Source organism: Cnephaeus nilssonii (genome assembly GCF_951640355.1).
Source record: "Cnephaeus nilssonii genome assembly, chromosome: 16".
NCBI lineage: Eukaryota > Metazoa > Chordata > Mammalia > Chiroptera > Vespertilionidae > Cnephaeus > Cnephaeus nilssonii.
Genome location: NC_137087.1, coordinates 40,980,445 through 40,996,077, shown reverse-complemented (window position 1 = coordinate 40,996,077; position 15,633 = coordinate 40,980,445). Strand labels below are relative to the sequence as shown.

Sequence of the window (15,633 nt, the reverse complement as noted above, 5' to 3'; positions counted from 1 at the left end):
CTTGAGAGGTAAGCCCAGGGCAGGGGCCTCTTTTGCCCTCATCCAAGGGGGTATGTTCGCGACCCTATTGCAATGTGCATTTCCATACACCCACTTATATGGACGTGCAATCTGAGGCTCAGACCTTTCCTAAATGACCCAAGTTCACAGTAAGATATAGAACTGAGAACTGGGCCTCCGCAGTTTAAAACGAATTTTCTACATGACGCCTCTCTACAGTTCAAGTTATCTCAAACATAGAGGTAGCTATCTTTGAAATGTTTGCTCTTTCGTACCTGTCGTAGCTTGTCTCACAAATCATAATGCTGGTGTATTGGGCTGCCCCCTTCTAAACTCACCGAGGACAGAGGTTGTTCACCTCCAGCACCTGACATAGCCCAGCACCTAACATAGCCCAGCACCCAACATAGCCCATGGCACAGAGTCACACAATAAGTATTTGTTGAATGAACGTGTGGATAGATGAGTGGCCCAGTGAAAAACCTGCAGCTGGGGGTGCAGTGAGAGGTCTTGGAATTTTTCAGGTGCCCATAGCCAACTTACAAGCATTCCAAATTCATAACATTAACAGATGTTCATTTAAATGTCACTTTAAAGATAGTGTGAAAACTAGAGGGAAATAATGGCTCGGGATGATCGGCAGCATCTTCTGTGTGCTGTTCTTAGCATATTATGTAGAGACTCTTGTTTAATCGTCACAAGTTCATGTGAAAAGTGCTGATACCACACTCATTTTGCAGGTGAGGGAATGGACCTGCCCAAGGCTACTCAGTTTGTGGCAGAGTTGAGAGTTGAGCCCAGGCAATTGGACTCTGAGAGCCAGGATGCTTAACTGTCTTCCTATATTATTGCACAAAAGGGACAGGCTAAGACATTTGAACATGCATACACACACACACACACACACACACACACACACACACACACACACGCACACACCCTTCCTCTGGCTCTAGAGCCTGAGAAACTCTAGACCTGTCCTCCGTGGGTGGATGTGCCATCCTGTGCCTGCGGGGGCAGCAGTGGGAGGGAGGCAGGAAGGAGGAGGAGAAGGAGGAGGAAGGGGTCTCGTAATCCCCAAATTGTTGAGTTGCCCCTGTGTAGCAGAGGCTCTGTGATGTGTTTGAACTGTGTAAGATTTCGCCCAGCCTTAATTATTATTGCTAACTGGGGGCAGGGAGAATACATATCACTGAGATTCCTGCACCAATTATTTCAATTTCTACTTCACCCAGCCTTCCCCAGAGCTGCTAGTAATTAGCAAACTTGATTGATTCGCATTATCACCTCCTGTTCGTAACCTCTTCCCCTATGGCCTTTATGGCTCACTAACATACTTAAAGTAATTAGCCTGAATAATTATCCCATTCATTCAGATCATGAATGTGTTACCAAGGAATTTGTAATAACATTTCCTTTCTGAAATTTTAAAAAACAAAGGCTACAGAACTGTGTTGCAACCAGCTAGCAAGCACTCCCGAGCCAGTCCACTTGGGTATAAGCACTGAAGGGGGATGCGAAGGGAGTGGGAGGTACAATTTCTGGCTTCAGGAGACTTAGAATTCAGTCAGGCTCCTCCACACCCCTGGGGAGTCTAATGCGATTGAAAGAGGAGCATTTGCTTGGCACCAGTATTGTTTTATTTTTTATTTTTGGTTAATTGTCACCCGAGGATATTTTTTCCATTGATTTTTAGAGAGAGTGGAAGCGGGGAAGGAAGGAGGGAGAGAGAGAGGAAGAGAGAGAGACACATTGATAAGAGAGAGACACATCAATCGGTTGCCTCCCACACACTCCCAGATAGGGTTCAGGGATCGCACCTGCAACCCAGGTTTGTGCCCTTGACTGGGAATTGAACCTGAGACTCTTTGGTGCATGGGCTGATGCTCTAACCATTGAGCATACCTGCCAGGGTGGCACCAGTATTTTTTTTAAGCTTCTGAGGTGATTCTATGTGCAAGTAGGGTTGAGAACCACTGGTCTAGTTTCAAAGAGCAACATCTCTCTCCCTCCCTCTCTCTCTCTCTCTCTCTCTCTCTCTCTCTCTCTCTCTACACACACACACACACACACACACACACACACACACACACACTACAACACAGAAGAGGAGCTGGCCTGTTATTTTCTGGTAATGGCTCTTCATTTCCTAGGAGGGCTCAGGGCTTTGTGGACAAAGGCGCTCCTCGTCCTGAGACCCTGAACAGTGGGTGTGAGGCATAGCCCCACACACTCTTTGCACAGTTTCCTGTGCAGGCCCCTCAACAGCACAGGGGCGTGCGTGTTGTTTTACAGATGAGAGACTAAAGGTCCAAGAGCACAAGTATTTCCCTGAGATCCCTTATTTCCCTGAGGTGGAGCTAAGAAGAAACCCAGCTCTGCCGGACTCTAAAACACTTGCTCTGGGATCACTGTGGGAAGGAGAGGGGAGAGTTCCAACAAGGGAAAGGCCGTGTCCCTGCGGGTGTCAGAGAAGGACTCAGGGAGGGGGAGGGGCTCTTGAGCGGGGCCTGGGGAGGGTTCCCTTTGTGTGGCTATGTTAGGGCGCACTGAGAGATAAGGTCACCTATGAGGATGGGCACTGGAGGCTCTGGACGGTAAGCAGTGGCTTTAATTTATGAGATGGGGGCAGAGGGAGCCACTGACGTTTTCTGAGCAGAGGAGGGCTCTAGCAAACATGAGACAAGAGTGCAAGATGGATCTAGAAGCCCTACTGTGCAGACTGGAGGTGGGCACAGCAGGAGGGGTGCAGGAGTCCTCCCAGCAGGAGCCATGCAGGAAGAGCTGTCGAAGGGGCCTGGAGACTGCCTTCAAGCAGGGACCACAGACCCCTTAAAGGAAAAGAGTCTGTCAGCATCGGGATAAACAATAGGGGAAACGTAGAGATGACACCAGGGTGTCGCACCTGAGCGATTGGGGCGATGGTGTCACCTCCAGACAGGAAAGCTGGAAGAGAAGTGCTTTTTTTGGTTTGTTTTTTAAAAATATTTTTTATTGATTTCAAAGAGGAAGGGAGAGGGAGAGAGAGATAGAAACATCAATGATGAGAGAGAACCACTGATCGGCTGCCCCCTGCACACACCCCTCCCATCCCCCCAGGGATGGAGCCCACAACCCAGGCATGTGCCCCTGACTAGAATCGAATCTGGGACCTTTCAGTCCACAGGCCAACACTCTATCCACTGAGCCAAACCAGCCAGGGCGGGAAGTGCTTTGTTTTGAGGTGGCCTCACCGTTCATGGGGAGTGAAGAAGACAAGAGCCAGCAGAGAAGAGAGACAGTGGAGAGAGGACAAGCTAGTGCGGCAAAACCGGAGAGGAGAGGCCCACAGCAGAGGGCCCACGGAGAACAAAGACGAATAAGTAACTGTCTGTTCTATTTGGCCAACGGGGCACTGGAACCTTTGACCTGCAGCCCTCCAGCCCAGGGGTTTACTTGGAGACCAGGGACTGGGGCTGTTAGAATATAAATGAAAGTGGGAGGAGGAAGATGCTAGAGAGAGTTGAACTGAGGGAGAGAAAGGTTCCCCAGGTGGGAAAAAGAGTAGGGTCAGAGGTGCAGGGGATGGAGCAGGGCTGCCTCAATGGGACCCTGCAGAGCAAGAAGACTGAGAAATGATGGAGCAGGGACACGCTGAGCACAGGCAGGGATAACGTGAGGGCGGGGCTGGACGAGCCCCGGCTGCTCAGTGCAGGAGAAGGCACGGGCAACCTGCATGGTGATGGGAGCGGGTAAGTCTGAACTCTGGGCCATCTGCCAGCGGAGCCCTGAGCTGGAAGGATTGCGGTGGGGACCAGGGCCAGTTCATGGGAGCAGCGCCTGTGTGCAGGGTCACCCAGCCCCCTGCACCAGTGGGGACAGGGCGTCCACTGAATGGCCTCAGGATGGGCAGAAGAACTGGAACCTTCCTTTCCTGTCCAACTGATCCCCACCTCCCAGCCTTCGCTCCTTCTTTCCCCTCTGCTTCCTCGATCCAGACACACACACAGGGAACTGGGCTGGGTGTACATACAATGCAGTGAAGGTCTGCGGGCACATCCTTGCCTTCGCTCATGTCACCCCTCTCACCAGAATGCTTTCACCCTATTCCTCTGCCCACAGGACCCTTGTTCCCCTTAGATTAAATGCCACCTCCTCCGAGAAGCCTTCTCCAGGGTCCCTGGGCAGAATTCAGTTCTCTCTCCTTGGGCCTCCTCAACACCCTTCCTGCCTATTCCTCTCTCTGCAGCATTTATTCATGCTGTTCTAATTGGCTTGACACACCTGCCCTTCCCTCTCTGTCTGAGATCCCTAAAGGCAAGAACCGTGTCTTTCTGATCTTTGTCTTGATAGGCCAGCACAGACTGGCACACAGTAGGTGGAATGAATGAATGAACAAGCGAGTGAACTGTAGGGAGGCTATTAGACACACCACACCCCAGAGGAGTGAGGTCATGGCCGAGGGGACATTGATCACGGAGGTACTCAGATGCACTCAGGCTAACCCCAGGCCCTTGAGTATGATTGATGATGTTATAAGATCTTTTCGTATCTCTGAACTTCATTGACCCCTTACCTCCTTCCGCATCCCCAGGCTCAATGCATCCTGGCCCAGCTTTAATGCATCTTGCTTTCTGTAAACCACCTAGTGACTTCAAAAGCTCGACTTATTCCCCAGACGGAACCGAAGGACCCATCTCCTCTGTTTACCCCCCATCCTGCTTAAGGTTTATTATTTAATGTCACGCGGTTTCCTGTGAGTGTGTTTTTGAGAGGACGCTCCGACTGTGGTCTGAGAGCTCTGTATGCTAAGGGGTAATGTGAGAACACCGGTATGCGAGATAACCCTCTCAAAACTCCTCAGGCTTTGTTGCCAAAACTTACTTTGTGGTGACTCTTTACAGATCGTCTTAAACTTCACGTCCATGGATTTGTTTAAAAGCCGCCTGTGCTGGTACGATTACGTGGAGGTCCGGGATGGTTACTGGAGGAAAGCCCCGCTGTTGGGTGAGTTGACTTAAGAAAGCCTTGAGAGAGGAGCGATCGGGTGTTCTGTGCGATGCTGTTAATGTTTGCAAGGGTCCATCCAGACGGAGTCACAGGAAGCGCTCAAGGGGCTGTGTCATTGTAAAACCCTGAACATTCCATTTGGCCACACATGTTAAAAGCTCTTAAAACTGTGAATACCCTTTGGCCCAGCAATTCCACTTCTTGGAATTTGTCCTGGAGAACTAATTAAGGAAGTGTGCAAAGCTCTAGCTACAGGGATGCTCACTGAAGCAGAAAGAATCGAAAACAATTTACATGTTCAACAGCAGGGGCTAGCGGAATAAATGTATGATTCATCCTTTCAGTGGAAAACTATCCAGCCATTAAAAATAAAGTTGGAGGTGACCCTTTATTGATACAGAAAGGTGTTCATTTACATTGTTACACCAAAAACGGTATGACAAAATAGAGTATGCAGTAGGATTCCATTCTGACAAAAAGTACCTTTCTACGTCTATTATGCTGGCACTGTAAACTCAGATGCCTTCAGAAATGAGGTGTAAAAGAGGAAAGTGGGGCTGGTATGATAAAACAAGGCATGGAGGGGCGTGTGCCAAACTGAACAGTGGATATCCTGACCAAAATTGCCTAAGTCATTGTGTGGGCTGGATTCACCTGGAAGAAATCATCCTGTGATCTACAATGTGAATATCAAATAGGATTATAAATATAAATAAATTATACAGAGTGGTTATCTCAGGATGATGGAGTATTTACTCTGTTGTTGCTCCTGGGTTAGCTCTACTTTCTCATTTTTCTTTAATGAGCATGTAGTAGTTTGGAGAGATGAACGTACACAAACTCATACATGGGAAGGCAGCTTGGACCCCTGAGTGAGAGGCAGTGGGCAGGGTGCATAAAGAAGAAGGTCAGTCCACTCAGGATTGGTTCCCAGAAGAGAGCTGCCTCAGGGGTGACCAGAGAAGATTAATGTCATAAGGAGGACCAATGGCTTTGGTGCCCGGGGGGTGGACATGAGGAATCTCCCAGGAATAGCAGCCGTGGTGGAGACAGATCGCAAATGTCCTCATTTTTAGAGTAGTCTGTAGGGTGGGCTTCCGGTCTGTGAGTCTAAGTTCTCGGTGAGAGCTTGGTCCTTGGCTTATGTTCACATGGACAGAAAGGCCACCGTGTTATGCTGTGAACTGCCTGAGAGTGAGCTGCTGTAGGGACAGCTGACTAAGGTGGAAGCAGGAAAGAGAGAAGAGAGCTAAGCTGGGGAGTTGCACAGCCAGGCTGAGCCTGACGTCATGTCCGATTCGGTCAGAAGAGATGGAGCGGGAGGCTTTGGCTGGATCCCAGGGGGCCTGGCAGGTTTTAGGCTTCGTATGACCAAGGGGTCTCAGCCAGGTCAGCTGCCATCTGGAAGAGCCCACAAGCCCCCTCTGTCCAGAGGGCCTTAAGTTTAAATTCTTAGAGGTACAGATAGGTTGTGTCTACGGGTGCTCTAGCAAGGAGCCGAGGCAGGCTCTGAGTGGGGGTCCCAGGCTCCCAACACAAGGAGGATGCAGGTAGTTAGCAGTCCAGGTAAGCAAGCCAAAAAAGGATCCCGGGCCATGCATACACAGTGTGTACACCGCAGGGCACATGGTCATGCCTCCCGAGGGCAGGTCGGAGGCTGTCTGCCCTGGGTTCCTGCCTCCTGTCTAATGTGAGCAGATGTGATGTATGCTAGCCGCCCGAGGGAGGCACGGCTTTACCCATCACACTGACTGGATGTGGTAAAACAACAGAGGCTGCATTCCTGGTGGCAGAGGCTCCTAACCCAGGCTGCACACCAGCATCAGCTGGGGAGATTTCTGAGTACAGATTCCTGGGAGAATATTGAATCGGAATTCCTAGGAGCTGGGTCAGGGAATGATCCCACTGACCTACAAATGCACATACACGTGCTTGTCTAGTACCAAGTACACCAGATGCATTTGGTATCCTATATTATAAAAGGCTAATATGCAAATCATCCCCTTGAGCAAGTGTTCAACCAGTAATTCGACCAGGAGTTTGACCAGGGGGACGGGCCGGCCAACCAACTGCCTGTGGCCCCTCTCCCCAACCAGCCCAGCCCGATCGGACCCTACCTGTGCATGAATTCGTGCCCCGGGCCTCTAGTTATTTTATAATTAAAACTAGAGGCCCAGTGCACAAAATTCATGCACAGGGGGGAGGGTCCCCTCAGTCCAGCCTGCACCCTCTCCAATCCGGGACCCCTTGGGGGATGTCCGATTGCCAGGATCGGGCCTAAACTGGCAGTCGGACATCCCTCTCACAATCCTGGACCGCTGGTTTCTAACCGCTCACCTGCCTGCCTGCCTGATCACCCCTAACTGCACCCCCGCCCCGCCAGCCTGGTTGCCCCCAACTGCCCTCCCTGTCGGCCTGGTCACCCCACGCAGCCTGCTGCTCGGTCATTTGGTCGCCCCTCACTAAACCCCCTGTTGGCCTGGTCACCCCACGTAGCCTGCTGCTCGGTCATTTGGTCGCCCCTCACTAACCCCCCTGCCAGCCTGGTCACCCCACGCAGCCCACTGCTCGGTCGTTTGGTTGCTCCTCACTAACCCCCCTGCCGGCCTAGTCGCCCCACGCAGCCTGTTCGGTTGTCCGTTTGGTTGCGATGGTCACTTAGGCTTTTATATAGATAGATAGTAAAAGAAGCAGTTACATGAGAACATGGAATCACACACAGACCCCTCAGCCTGGCAGGGACCTTAGAGTCACTTATCCCGCATCCTTAGGGGAAAACCACGCTCCCCAAGTGTGGACCAACTCTCTAAGGCCACACCACCTGCTAATGGCTGAGGTCAGACTGGAACTTAGATGTCCTGGTGATGGGGAGAGACTGTATCTGAGAAGGGTCTCCCCCTAGGATTGCTAGATAAAATGCACCATTCACTGTTTATCTGAAATTCAAATTTAACTGGGCTTCCTGTATTTTTGTTTGCTAAATCTGGCAACCCTATCCTCCCCCAGGAGTGGGACAGACTGAAAGGGCTCAGCAGGAGGAAGCTCTCTGCTACTGAAGTTCCCCAGAGAGGCCCAGGCACGCACCAGAATGGGCATGGCGGAGGGAGAGCCACTCGCTCCCTTTTCTTGAAAGAACAATTTTCTCACTGCAGATCCTGGTCTTTCTGGCCGCACTTTCATAGATTAAATGGGGCTTTTTCTGTTCTTTGATGTTGTTGGTGATGGTTTGTTTTGTTTTGGGTGGGCTTATATTTTACACACTTTTGCTGTGTGTGTGTGTGTGTGTGTGTGTGTGTGTGTGTGTGTGTGTGTATGTGTGTGTGTGTGTGTGTCTTGCTGCCAAGACATGGCCCGGTGCCTGCAACCATTCTTCATTCACAGGAATCCTCCTTTGCCAACTATTTGGCCCGCTCTGATGTTTCCAAATGCAGTTGTTAGTGAACTTTTGTGTTTGGAACAAGTGCATTGTGTGGGCCGAGCTGGTCCCTGGGAGGGGTCAGTGCCATGAAATCTGCCGGGAGGAGGCAGGTCAATGCCCCTTTGGCAGGAGGGAGAGCGGATTAGGGCGAATTGTGAAAGTATGCATCTCGCTCTGAAAAACCGTGCATCGCATATTTTCCCAGGGCAGTGTGTGAAAATCCAGGCATAATGGGTGCATAACTTTTTTTTATGAATGAACCCTTTATGACGCCCCATGGAGCCTACTTGTCGTGCACTCATCTGCATTTCCTCTCTTGATATCCTTATTAAACTCCTCCTCCCAAGCCAGGAACCAGATTGCAATTTAGGAATTTGACACCTTTTCTCTAGTCCAATTTCTCTCCAGCCTGTTAAGTCTCCTTGGAAGGAGGCTGCTTGGGACTGGGGTTTTCACAGCGTGATTAAAGGGAAATGTAAGCAGATTGAGAACATTTCACGGCCGGTTAAAGATACCAAATCGGTTTTTCAGTTTCAGGGGTCACTTGTGAGATGGCACCTGAAGCGGGGAGGAAGGTGGCCGCATGGAGCACTCCCCCAGCGATCTGAAATGCCATCCTGTTAATTGGATTCCCTCCCTTACTTCTGCAGAGGAGTGACTCTAACAATGTCCTCTTGTGTGCAGCACTGTCCTTGAGTATTCTCTGCCACCACAATGCACACAAAAGCCCTTTCTCCTCCTGCCCCTGAAGTGGGGAGGGAAGTTCAGAAAGGCCAGGCCGGCCAATCAGTGTCGCGTGGCCCCACGACTGGGCTCCCCGGGCAGGGGCAGCCTCCCAAATGAGCAGAAACGCGTCCAACAGCCGGGCCTGGCATTGCCACAGACTTGCTTTACGGCTGAGACTTTGATCTTCACTCCCATATGTGCGTCCAGACTGGGAAGTGGGAATGATGTTTACATTCTCAGAGCAGATTGCTGTCTACTGATCCAGAAACGCCCAGCATTTAGAATTGTACTTTAAACCGGGAAGTTCCTTTGGATGGTGGCGATGGTGGCGATGGTGAAAACGGTGAACCTGATGATGAAGGTCAAGGTCTCAGACTGCCACGGTTCAAACCCTGTGTTTACAGACAACTTAGAGTGCAACTCAACTTAAATTCTCCAACCCTCAGTTTTCTCATAAGTGAGATTAATAGTAGTACCTAATCCAGGGGGGAGAGAGGGTGCAATTAGCTAATCCGTGTAAAATGCTTAGTGCAGTGCCTGGTATAAACATGCTCAATAAAAAGGGTTTTTTTTATTACTACCATTTTGGTGAAGAAGAGAATGTTGAGACATCAGTCCAGGGACACTGTAGAGGGTTCTGGTTAAGAATCACAAGTGACCTGAGGAGAGACATAGAAATAATTTGTCGTTTATTCTACTGAGTCTAGCTCTGCCAAGGCTGTAAAATACACCTTGGTCTGTACCCCCTACCTCCTCCGGAGGACTGAGCGGAGACGGCTGGTCCGGTGGCCCTGCCGTGGGTGGTTTATCACGTCCGGTTGGGTTCTTAGGCAGCAAGACAGTGGCAGGCCCTCTCTCCTTTGGAAACAGTCCCCAGCGGCTGTGACAGCTGGGGCTTTACCAGGAGAGTTTGGACTTGACCCTTGGGCTAGGGCGAAGAAGGAATTCCTTGTGAACCAGCGTTGCCCAACGGAGGCCCAGCGGCTGCGTCCCCTCACTGGTAAGCAATACTTCCCCACGCCTGCGTATTCTTTCCCAAGAACTAATTGACACTAATTGGCCATGGCAGAGGAGCCATTATCGAAAATTTATAGGCTTCTCACAGATTTTTTTCCTCGCTGGATTCTTGGCAGCGGTTTCAGCTCATCGCGCGAATATTAAGCTCACCAAATCCAAAAGGCTGCAGGTGGCCAGCATCGGAAGGAAGCAGAGGGAGATTAGCAGCCTCTACCCCGTGTCTCTCCAAGGAGTGCGCGCCACAGTTGGCCACGAGGAAAGGACTTACTCCCCCATTTCTCAGAAAGGCAAAGCAGGGTTACAGCTTCAAGGTGTAACTGCACATGGTGCTGGCTATGAGAGAGTGCTCGCTAAACGTGGATTTCAAAAAAATAGAGAGAGAAAGATATAATTCACATGCCATACAGCTCACCATGGAAGTGCCCACATCAGTGTTTTCCAGCATGCTCACAGAGTTGTACAACCATCACCACAATCAAGAGAAATCATACCCACTAACAGTCACTCCCCATGTCCCCCAGTGTTCAATGGATTTTCCGAGTGACTCACACAGTGAGTACTTGTCAGAACCGTGACCTCCAGTCCAAGTAGTCCTGGACTGGTCTGCACTGAGAACTGCTCAGTCCGACACAGCTGTCTTCCACCTGCCCCATCCCTGTCCTTGCCCCGCGCCACCTTACATGGCATTAGGAATAATATGGACAGGGATGACCACGCACCGGGTAGGTATGGCCTTTCCCCTTTTCCTCTGTAGAGGGTCCAAATTTCAGACTCATACCCAAGTGTCCAAGAAATACACATCCTATCTAATAAAAGAGTAATATGCAAATTGACCATCACTCCAACACACAAGATGGCTGCCCCCATGTGGTCAAAGATCCTGCCCCCATGTGGACATAAGATGGCCACCACAAGATGGCCAGCAGGGGAGGGGAGTTGGGAGGGACCAGGCCTGCAAGGGAGGGCAGTTGGGGGTGATCAAGCCTGCAGGGGGGGCAGTTAGGGGTGACTAGGCCAGCAGAGGAGAGAAGTTGGGGGATGACCAGGCCTGCAGGGAAGGGCAATTGGGAGGGACCCAGGCCTACAGGGGAGGGCAGTTAGGGGCAAACAGGCTGGCAGGGGAGCAGTTAGGCATCAATCAGGCTGTCAGGGAGTGGTTAAGGGGTGATCAGGCTGGCAGGCAGAAGCAGTTAGGAGCAATCAGGAAGGCAGGCTGGCGAGCAGTTGGGAGCCAGCAGTCCAGATTGGAGAGGGTGCAGGCTGGGCTGAAGGACACGCCCCCCCTGCACGAATTTCGTGCACCGGGCCTCTAGTTTATTTATAATTTTCAGTAACAAAAGTTCAGTAACAGCCTCTACCATCAGGTATTGAGCCCTCTCCATCAGGTATTGGGAACTTAATTTCTGTCCATTTGTGTCCCCTCCTCCCCCTCCCCCCCCGGGTTGGGGTGCTGGTGGGGGACAGACTTTGTGTCGGGGCGTGACAGCAGGGAGGCCTCCATATAGCTATGCCGGCTGACATGCTGGGATGTCCTCAAACCTGTCTGGTCTCCAGACATCTGTCCATCTAAGTGTCTGCTGTATCTCCTCCTTGTCTCACTCCAGCCGAGTCCATGTCTCCCTAGAAGACGTTGGATGGCTCCCCAGTTCCTCAGACAATGGGAAAGTTACTTCCATGTCCCTCCCAGGAGCCTGGCATCCTATTGCTCCCATCATGCTATGCTTTGCCTGAAGAACTCTGCATACCTGCCTATCTCTGGCCTCATGTCCTAACATACCACACAGACATGTTTGTGCTGACCCCAAGTGGGACAAGCGAAATCTAGGGACTGGGGCACGGTTCTCTGCTTCTCCCAGATCCTTAAACCTACTGAGCACCTCTACCATCCCTTCCACACAGACCTCAGCTCAGGGCGGGACAGGGCACGTGGTGCCTCTCCAACCCCTCTCTCCCTGGTGCCCTCACTCCTCCATCCTAGGAATCTTTCTAAGACTTCAGGGATGGGAAATGTGCTCTTCTTCACTGTGTAGTCTTCTAAATCTTTGGTATTGTGACTAGACTGTGACATTCAAAAGCCAAGAAGATCTGCTTTCTTCATCATGGGACCTGTGGCATGCCTTCTCTGAGGCAAGGAGGCAGAACGTCTGCCCTCGGGCATAGTCCACAAGAGAAGGGTGTATGTAATGGGAAACACCAGGGGGGCACAGTCATCACCCCGCAGACCTTATCCCCCACACCTTCAGCACCTCAGCAAGTCGCGTTTGGCAGGAGGGAGTGGTGCCTGGGCTCCGCCCCGGGTGCTGTGATGGATTGGGGTTGGAATTCCCCTGAGACAGTCTGGAGAAGGCACACGCCGGGTGACTGTTCCCATCCACATGTTCATCCTGTGTGTGCTACGGGATGAGTTGCCCCGGCGGGGTTATTGATCACCTTGGCGGGGTTATTGATCACCTTGGCGGGGTTATTGATCACCTTGACCCCCATTGGGAACCCTGCTTCTCTGTCTGCAGCGAGCCCCTTCTTACTGTCCACCCGCAGCCTCACCGTTCTTTTCCGCTTCCCAGGCAGGTTTTGCGGCGATAAAGCCCCAGAGCCCCTCGTCTCCACAGACAGCCGGCTCTGGGTGGAGTTCCGGAGCAGCAGCAACATCCTGGGCAAGGGCTTCTTCGCGGTGTATGAAGGTTTGTTCACGATGCTGCCTGGGCAGCTCCCGATATGCCGCCGTCCTTCCCAGGCAGCCCGCTGTCCCAGGCAGGTGTGGCAGCTGCCAGAACCTTGACGGTGGGGCAGCCACGGCAAGGGCCAGGCGGAGGAATCCACCGTTCCCTTCCTCCACATTCCGGAAGCAGGGGGCCATCTGTGCTCACTTCCGGACAGACGTCACCTACCCGTCACCACCCTGCTGAACCCCATCCCAGTCCAGCGTGATGGTGTCGGGGGGGAGCGGGGGGGTATGGGACCCTGTGGATATGGAAGGAGCAGCTCTGAATGGTTGTGTGAGCCCGAGAAAAGCATCGAACCTGTCGGAGCCGCTGTTTGTTCCATTGGTGAAAAGAGACTTGGGGCAATGCCAGGGAATTGGCAAATACATTTCTTGGAAGGGCCTCTGAGGCCACCACGGTGTTTGAGTTGAGGGAACCGTAGGCCTGGGCTCCAGGCAGCTGCCACCAGGCCGTTCTGCTTCTATTTGTTCCACAGGTTACCTCCTCCCCCAAAGGAGCCCACTAGGTGGTTAGTAAGGCCCCCTTTGGCTTTAAATGGTAATTTTGGAGAGGCCAACGTTTTGTGTTTATGAAAGAAAGAACGTGTGTGGACACCTGTGCGCATGTGTGCGCACACTGGACTGTCCCTCTGTCCCAGCGCTCCTCTGCCGTCCGCATTAGAGTCACCCGGGGAACTCGAATATCACTGCTGCTCTGAGCTGCCCAGACCCACTTCCTTCAGAACTTGTGGCCCCGGCTCCTATGGCTTGAACACTCTCCCAGGGATTTTGATGCACAGCAAAGGTGGACACGCACTGCTCCCCGTGGTTATTTTCTGTCTAGGGAAAAAATTCTGAGTCGCAAACAAAATTACGCCTTTCGGGAGGCACAGTCTCGGTTGGACGGGAATGAAAATGTTGGCAAGTGGAGTCACCTAGTGGTGATAAGTGGCCAACTTCCTCCGTAAGATCCAACCAGGGACCCTCTTTCTCTTTCTAAAGCTGGTTCTCTGGTTCTCCTTCTAAAGCTACGTGTGGGGGAGACATTAACAAAGACGCTGGTCAGATTCAATCTCCCAACTACCCCGATGACTACAGACCTTCCAAGGAATGTGTTTGGAGGATTACGGTTTCAGAGGGATTTCACGTGGGGCTTACCTTCCAGGTGTTTGAGGTAAGCACTGCTCAGATGGTCTTTCCGAGGATGAAGTAAATGTCAACTCTTGCTAGACACGCTCTGCTCTGTGAAGATGGGTTTCCATTGTTTGGTTGAAAATGGGAACCTAAGAGGCCATTTCAAGCCCATGGTGTGTCGTACCCAGACATCTGGTATCAAAAGCTTTGCAGACTTTGAAATCGTATCTGTCTCCTTTCTGAAGGCTTCTAGAGAGGGTGGGGGAGTCAGCGAAGTGAAAGTCTAGGATGGGATCCCGGAAAGGGTTGTAGAAGTACCCTGCCCCGTTGACCATTTCTTAGTCTCTTTGCAGCTTGATTCACCCTTGGTTTTCGCAGGTAGGAGGCGGCTTGGAGAAGCCAGGGGCACACTTGGGTCCTTTGGCCGCTTGGTTAGATTTTTCCGAGTGATATTGAGGTTCCCTTCTTACATTAGAAACCTTAAGGCCAAGCCATCGGCCATCTTCTATGTTGCCTCTGTTTCTCCATTTAGGTCGAAAGGCATGACAGCTGTGCATACGACTACCTGGAGATTCGCGATGGCCCCACGGAGGAGAGCACCCTGATTGGCCACTTCTGTGGCTATGAGAAGCCGGAGGACGTGAAATCAAGCTCCAACCAGATGTGGATGAAGTTTGTGTCCGATGGCTCTATCAATAAAGCGGGCTTTGCAGCCAATTTTTTCAAGGGTATGAATTAGCAGTTATTTCCATTTTTAGTCACAGAAAGAGGTATTGCCCCCCACTCCCCACCCCCGGCTTAAGAATCGCAAAACCCATACAGAACCCTAGCATCTTGTAAACAAGGCTCCCTACAAGGAGGAGCCAGTGACCCATGTTAGGGCTATGCTGGGGTCCCCAACAGAGTTCATGACTAACTCAGGACCAGGCTCAGCCATGGTCTCCGTGGCAGAAAGTCCTGCTGCTGTGCTTGGAAATTCGATTTAATAAGTTTACAAGGTCAACTCAGTGAACCTTAGTGAAACTGAGCACTGATAACAATATGTATTTGTGTAGTTGCTAGCATTAATTGAGCACCTACTGTGTGCCAGGAACGGTGTAAGGTACTGATTTACATGATTTATTTAATTTCCAAAATAACCCTTTGAGTTGGGTTTGGATCACGTTTGATCAGTGTTGAGAGGGGCTGCCCAGGGTCACTCAGAGAGTCAGGTGGCAGATCAAGAATCCAAACACGGCGCGTGTGACATTACGTTGCATTACCTGGTGTGGGCCAGAGAAGCCACCCAGGGCTTCCGCTCCCGAAGCATCAGCCCCAGCCTACAAGTGGGTAGGGAAGGATGGAGAGTGAGCGGGTGGGGTTGGTGCTCGGGGAACAAATCTCTATGTTGCCTTAGGAACCAACTGCTCTGCAGGGTCTTGTTGAAACCAGACCCAGAATGGTATGGGAAGGCCTGCATTCCTGGCCCTGGTGCAGCGGGCTTCCCAGGACTCCCTTGAATGGGTAGGTCTTCCTTCTTTGCTCTCAGGGCCCGGAAGCCACTCAGACCACACCCTATAAGGGCATCTTGGACGTTCCCCAATACATTGTGATTGGGTGCCGGTAGCACTGAATGGAGAGATCCAGTCTGCAGCGGAGGTCCTGTGAT

At 51.5% G+C, this 15,633-nt stretch overlaps 1 protein-coding gene across 1 annotated transcript in view; it reads left to right on the top strand.

Annotated features, from left to right (window-relative positions):
• Positions 1-15,633, top strand: part of TLL2 (tolloid like 2) — a gene marked incomplete at both ends in the record, with an annotated part of 100,202 nt that overhangs the window by 65,321 nt on the left and 19,248 nt on the right. Inside the window, 4 exons of the mRNA XM_079794138.1 lie at positions 4,884-4,986; positions 12,715-12,831; positions 13,880-14,025; positions 14,518-14,713. Of these exons, the coding sequence (XP_079650264.1) occupies positions 4,884-4,986; positions 12,715-12,831; positions 13,880-14,025; positions 14,518-14,713 (562 nt within the window). The remainder of the gene's footprint in view (positions 1-4,883; positions 4,987-12,714; positions 12,832-13,879; positions 14,026-14,517; positions 14,714-15,633) is intronic.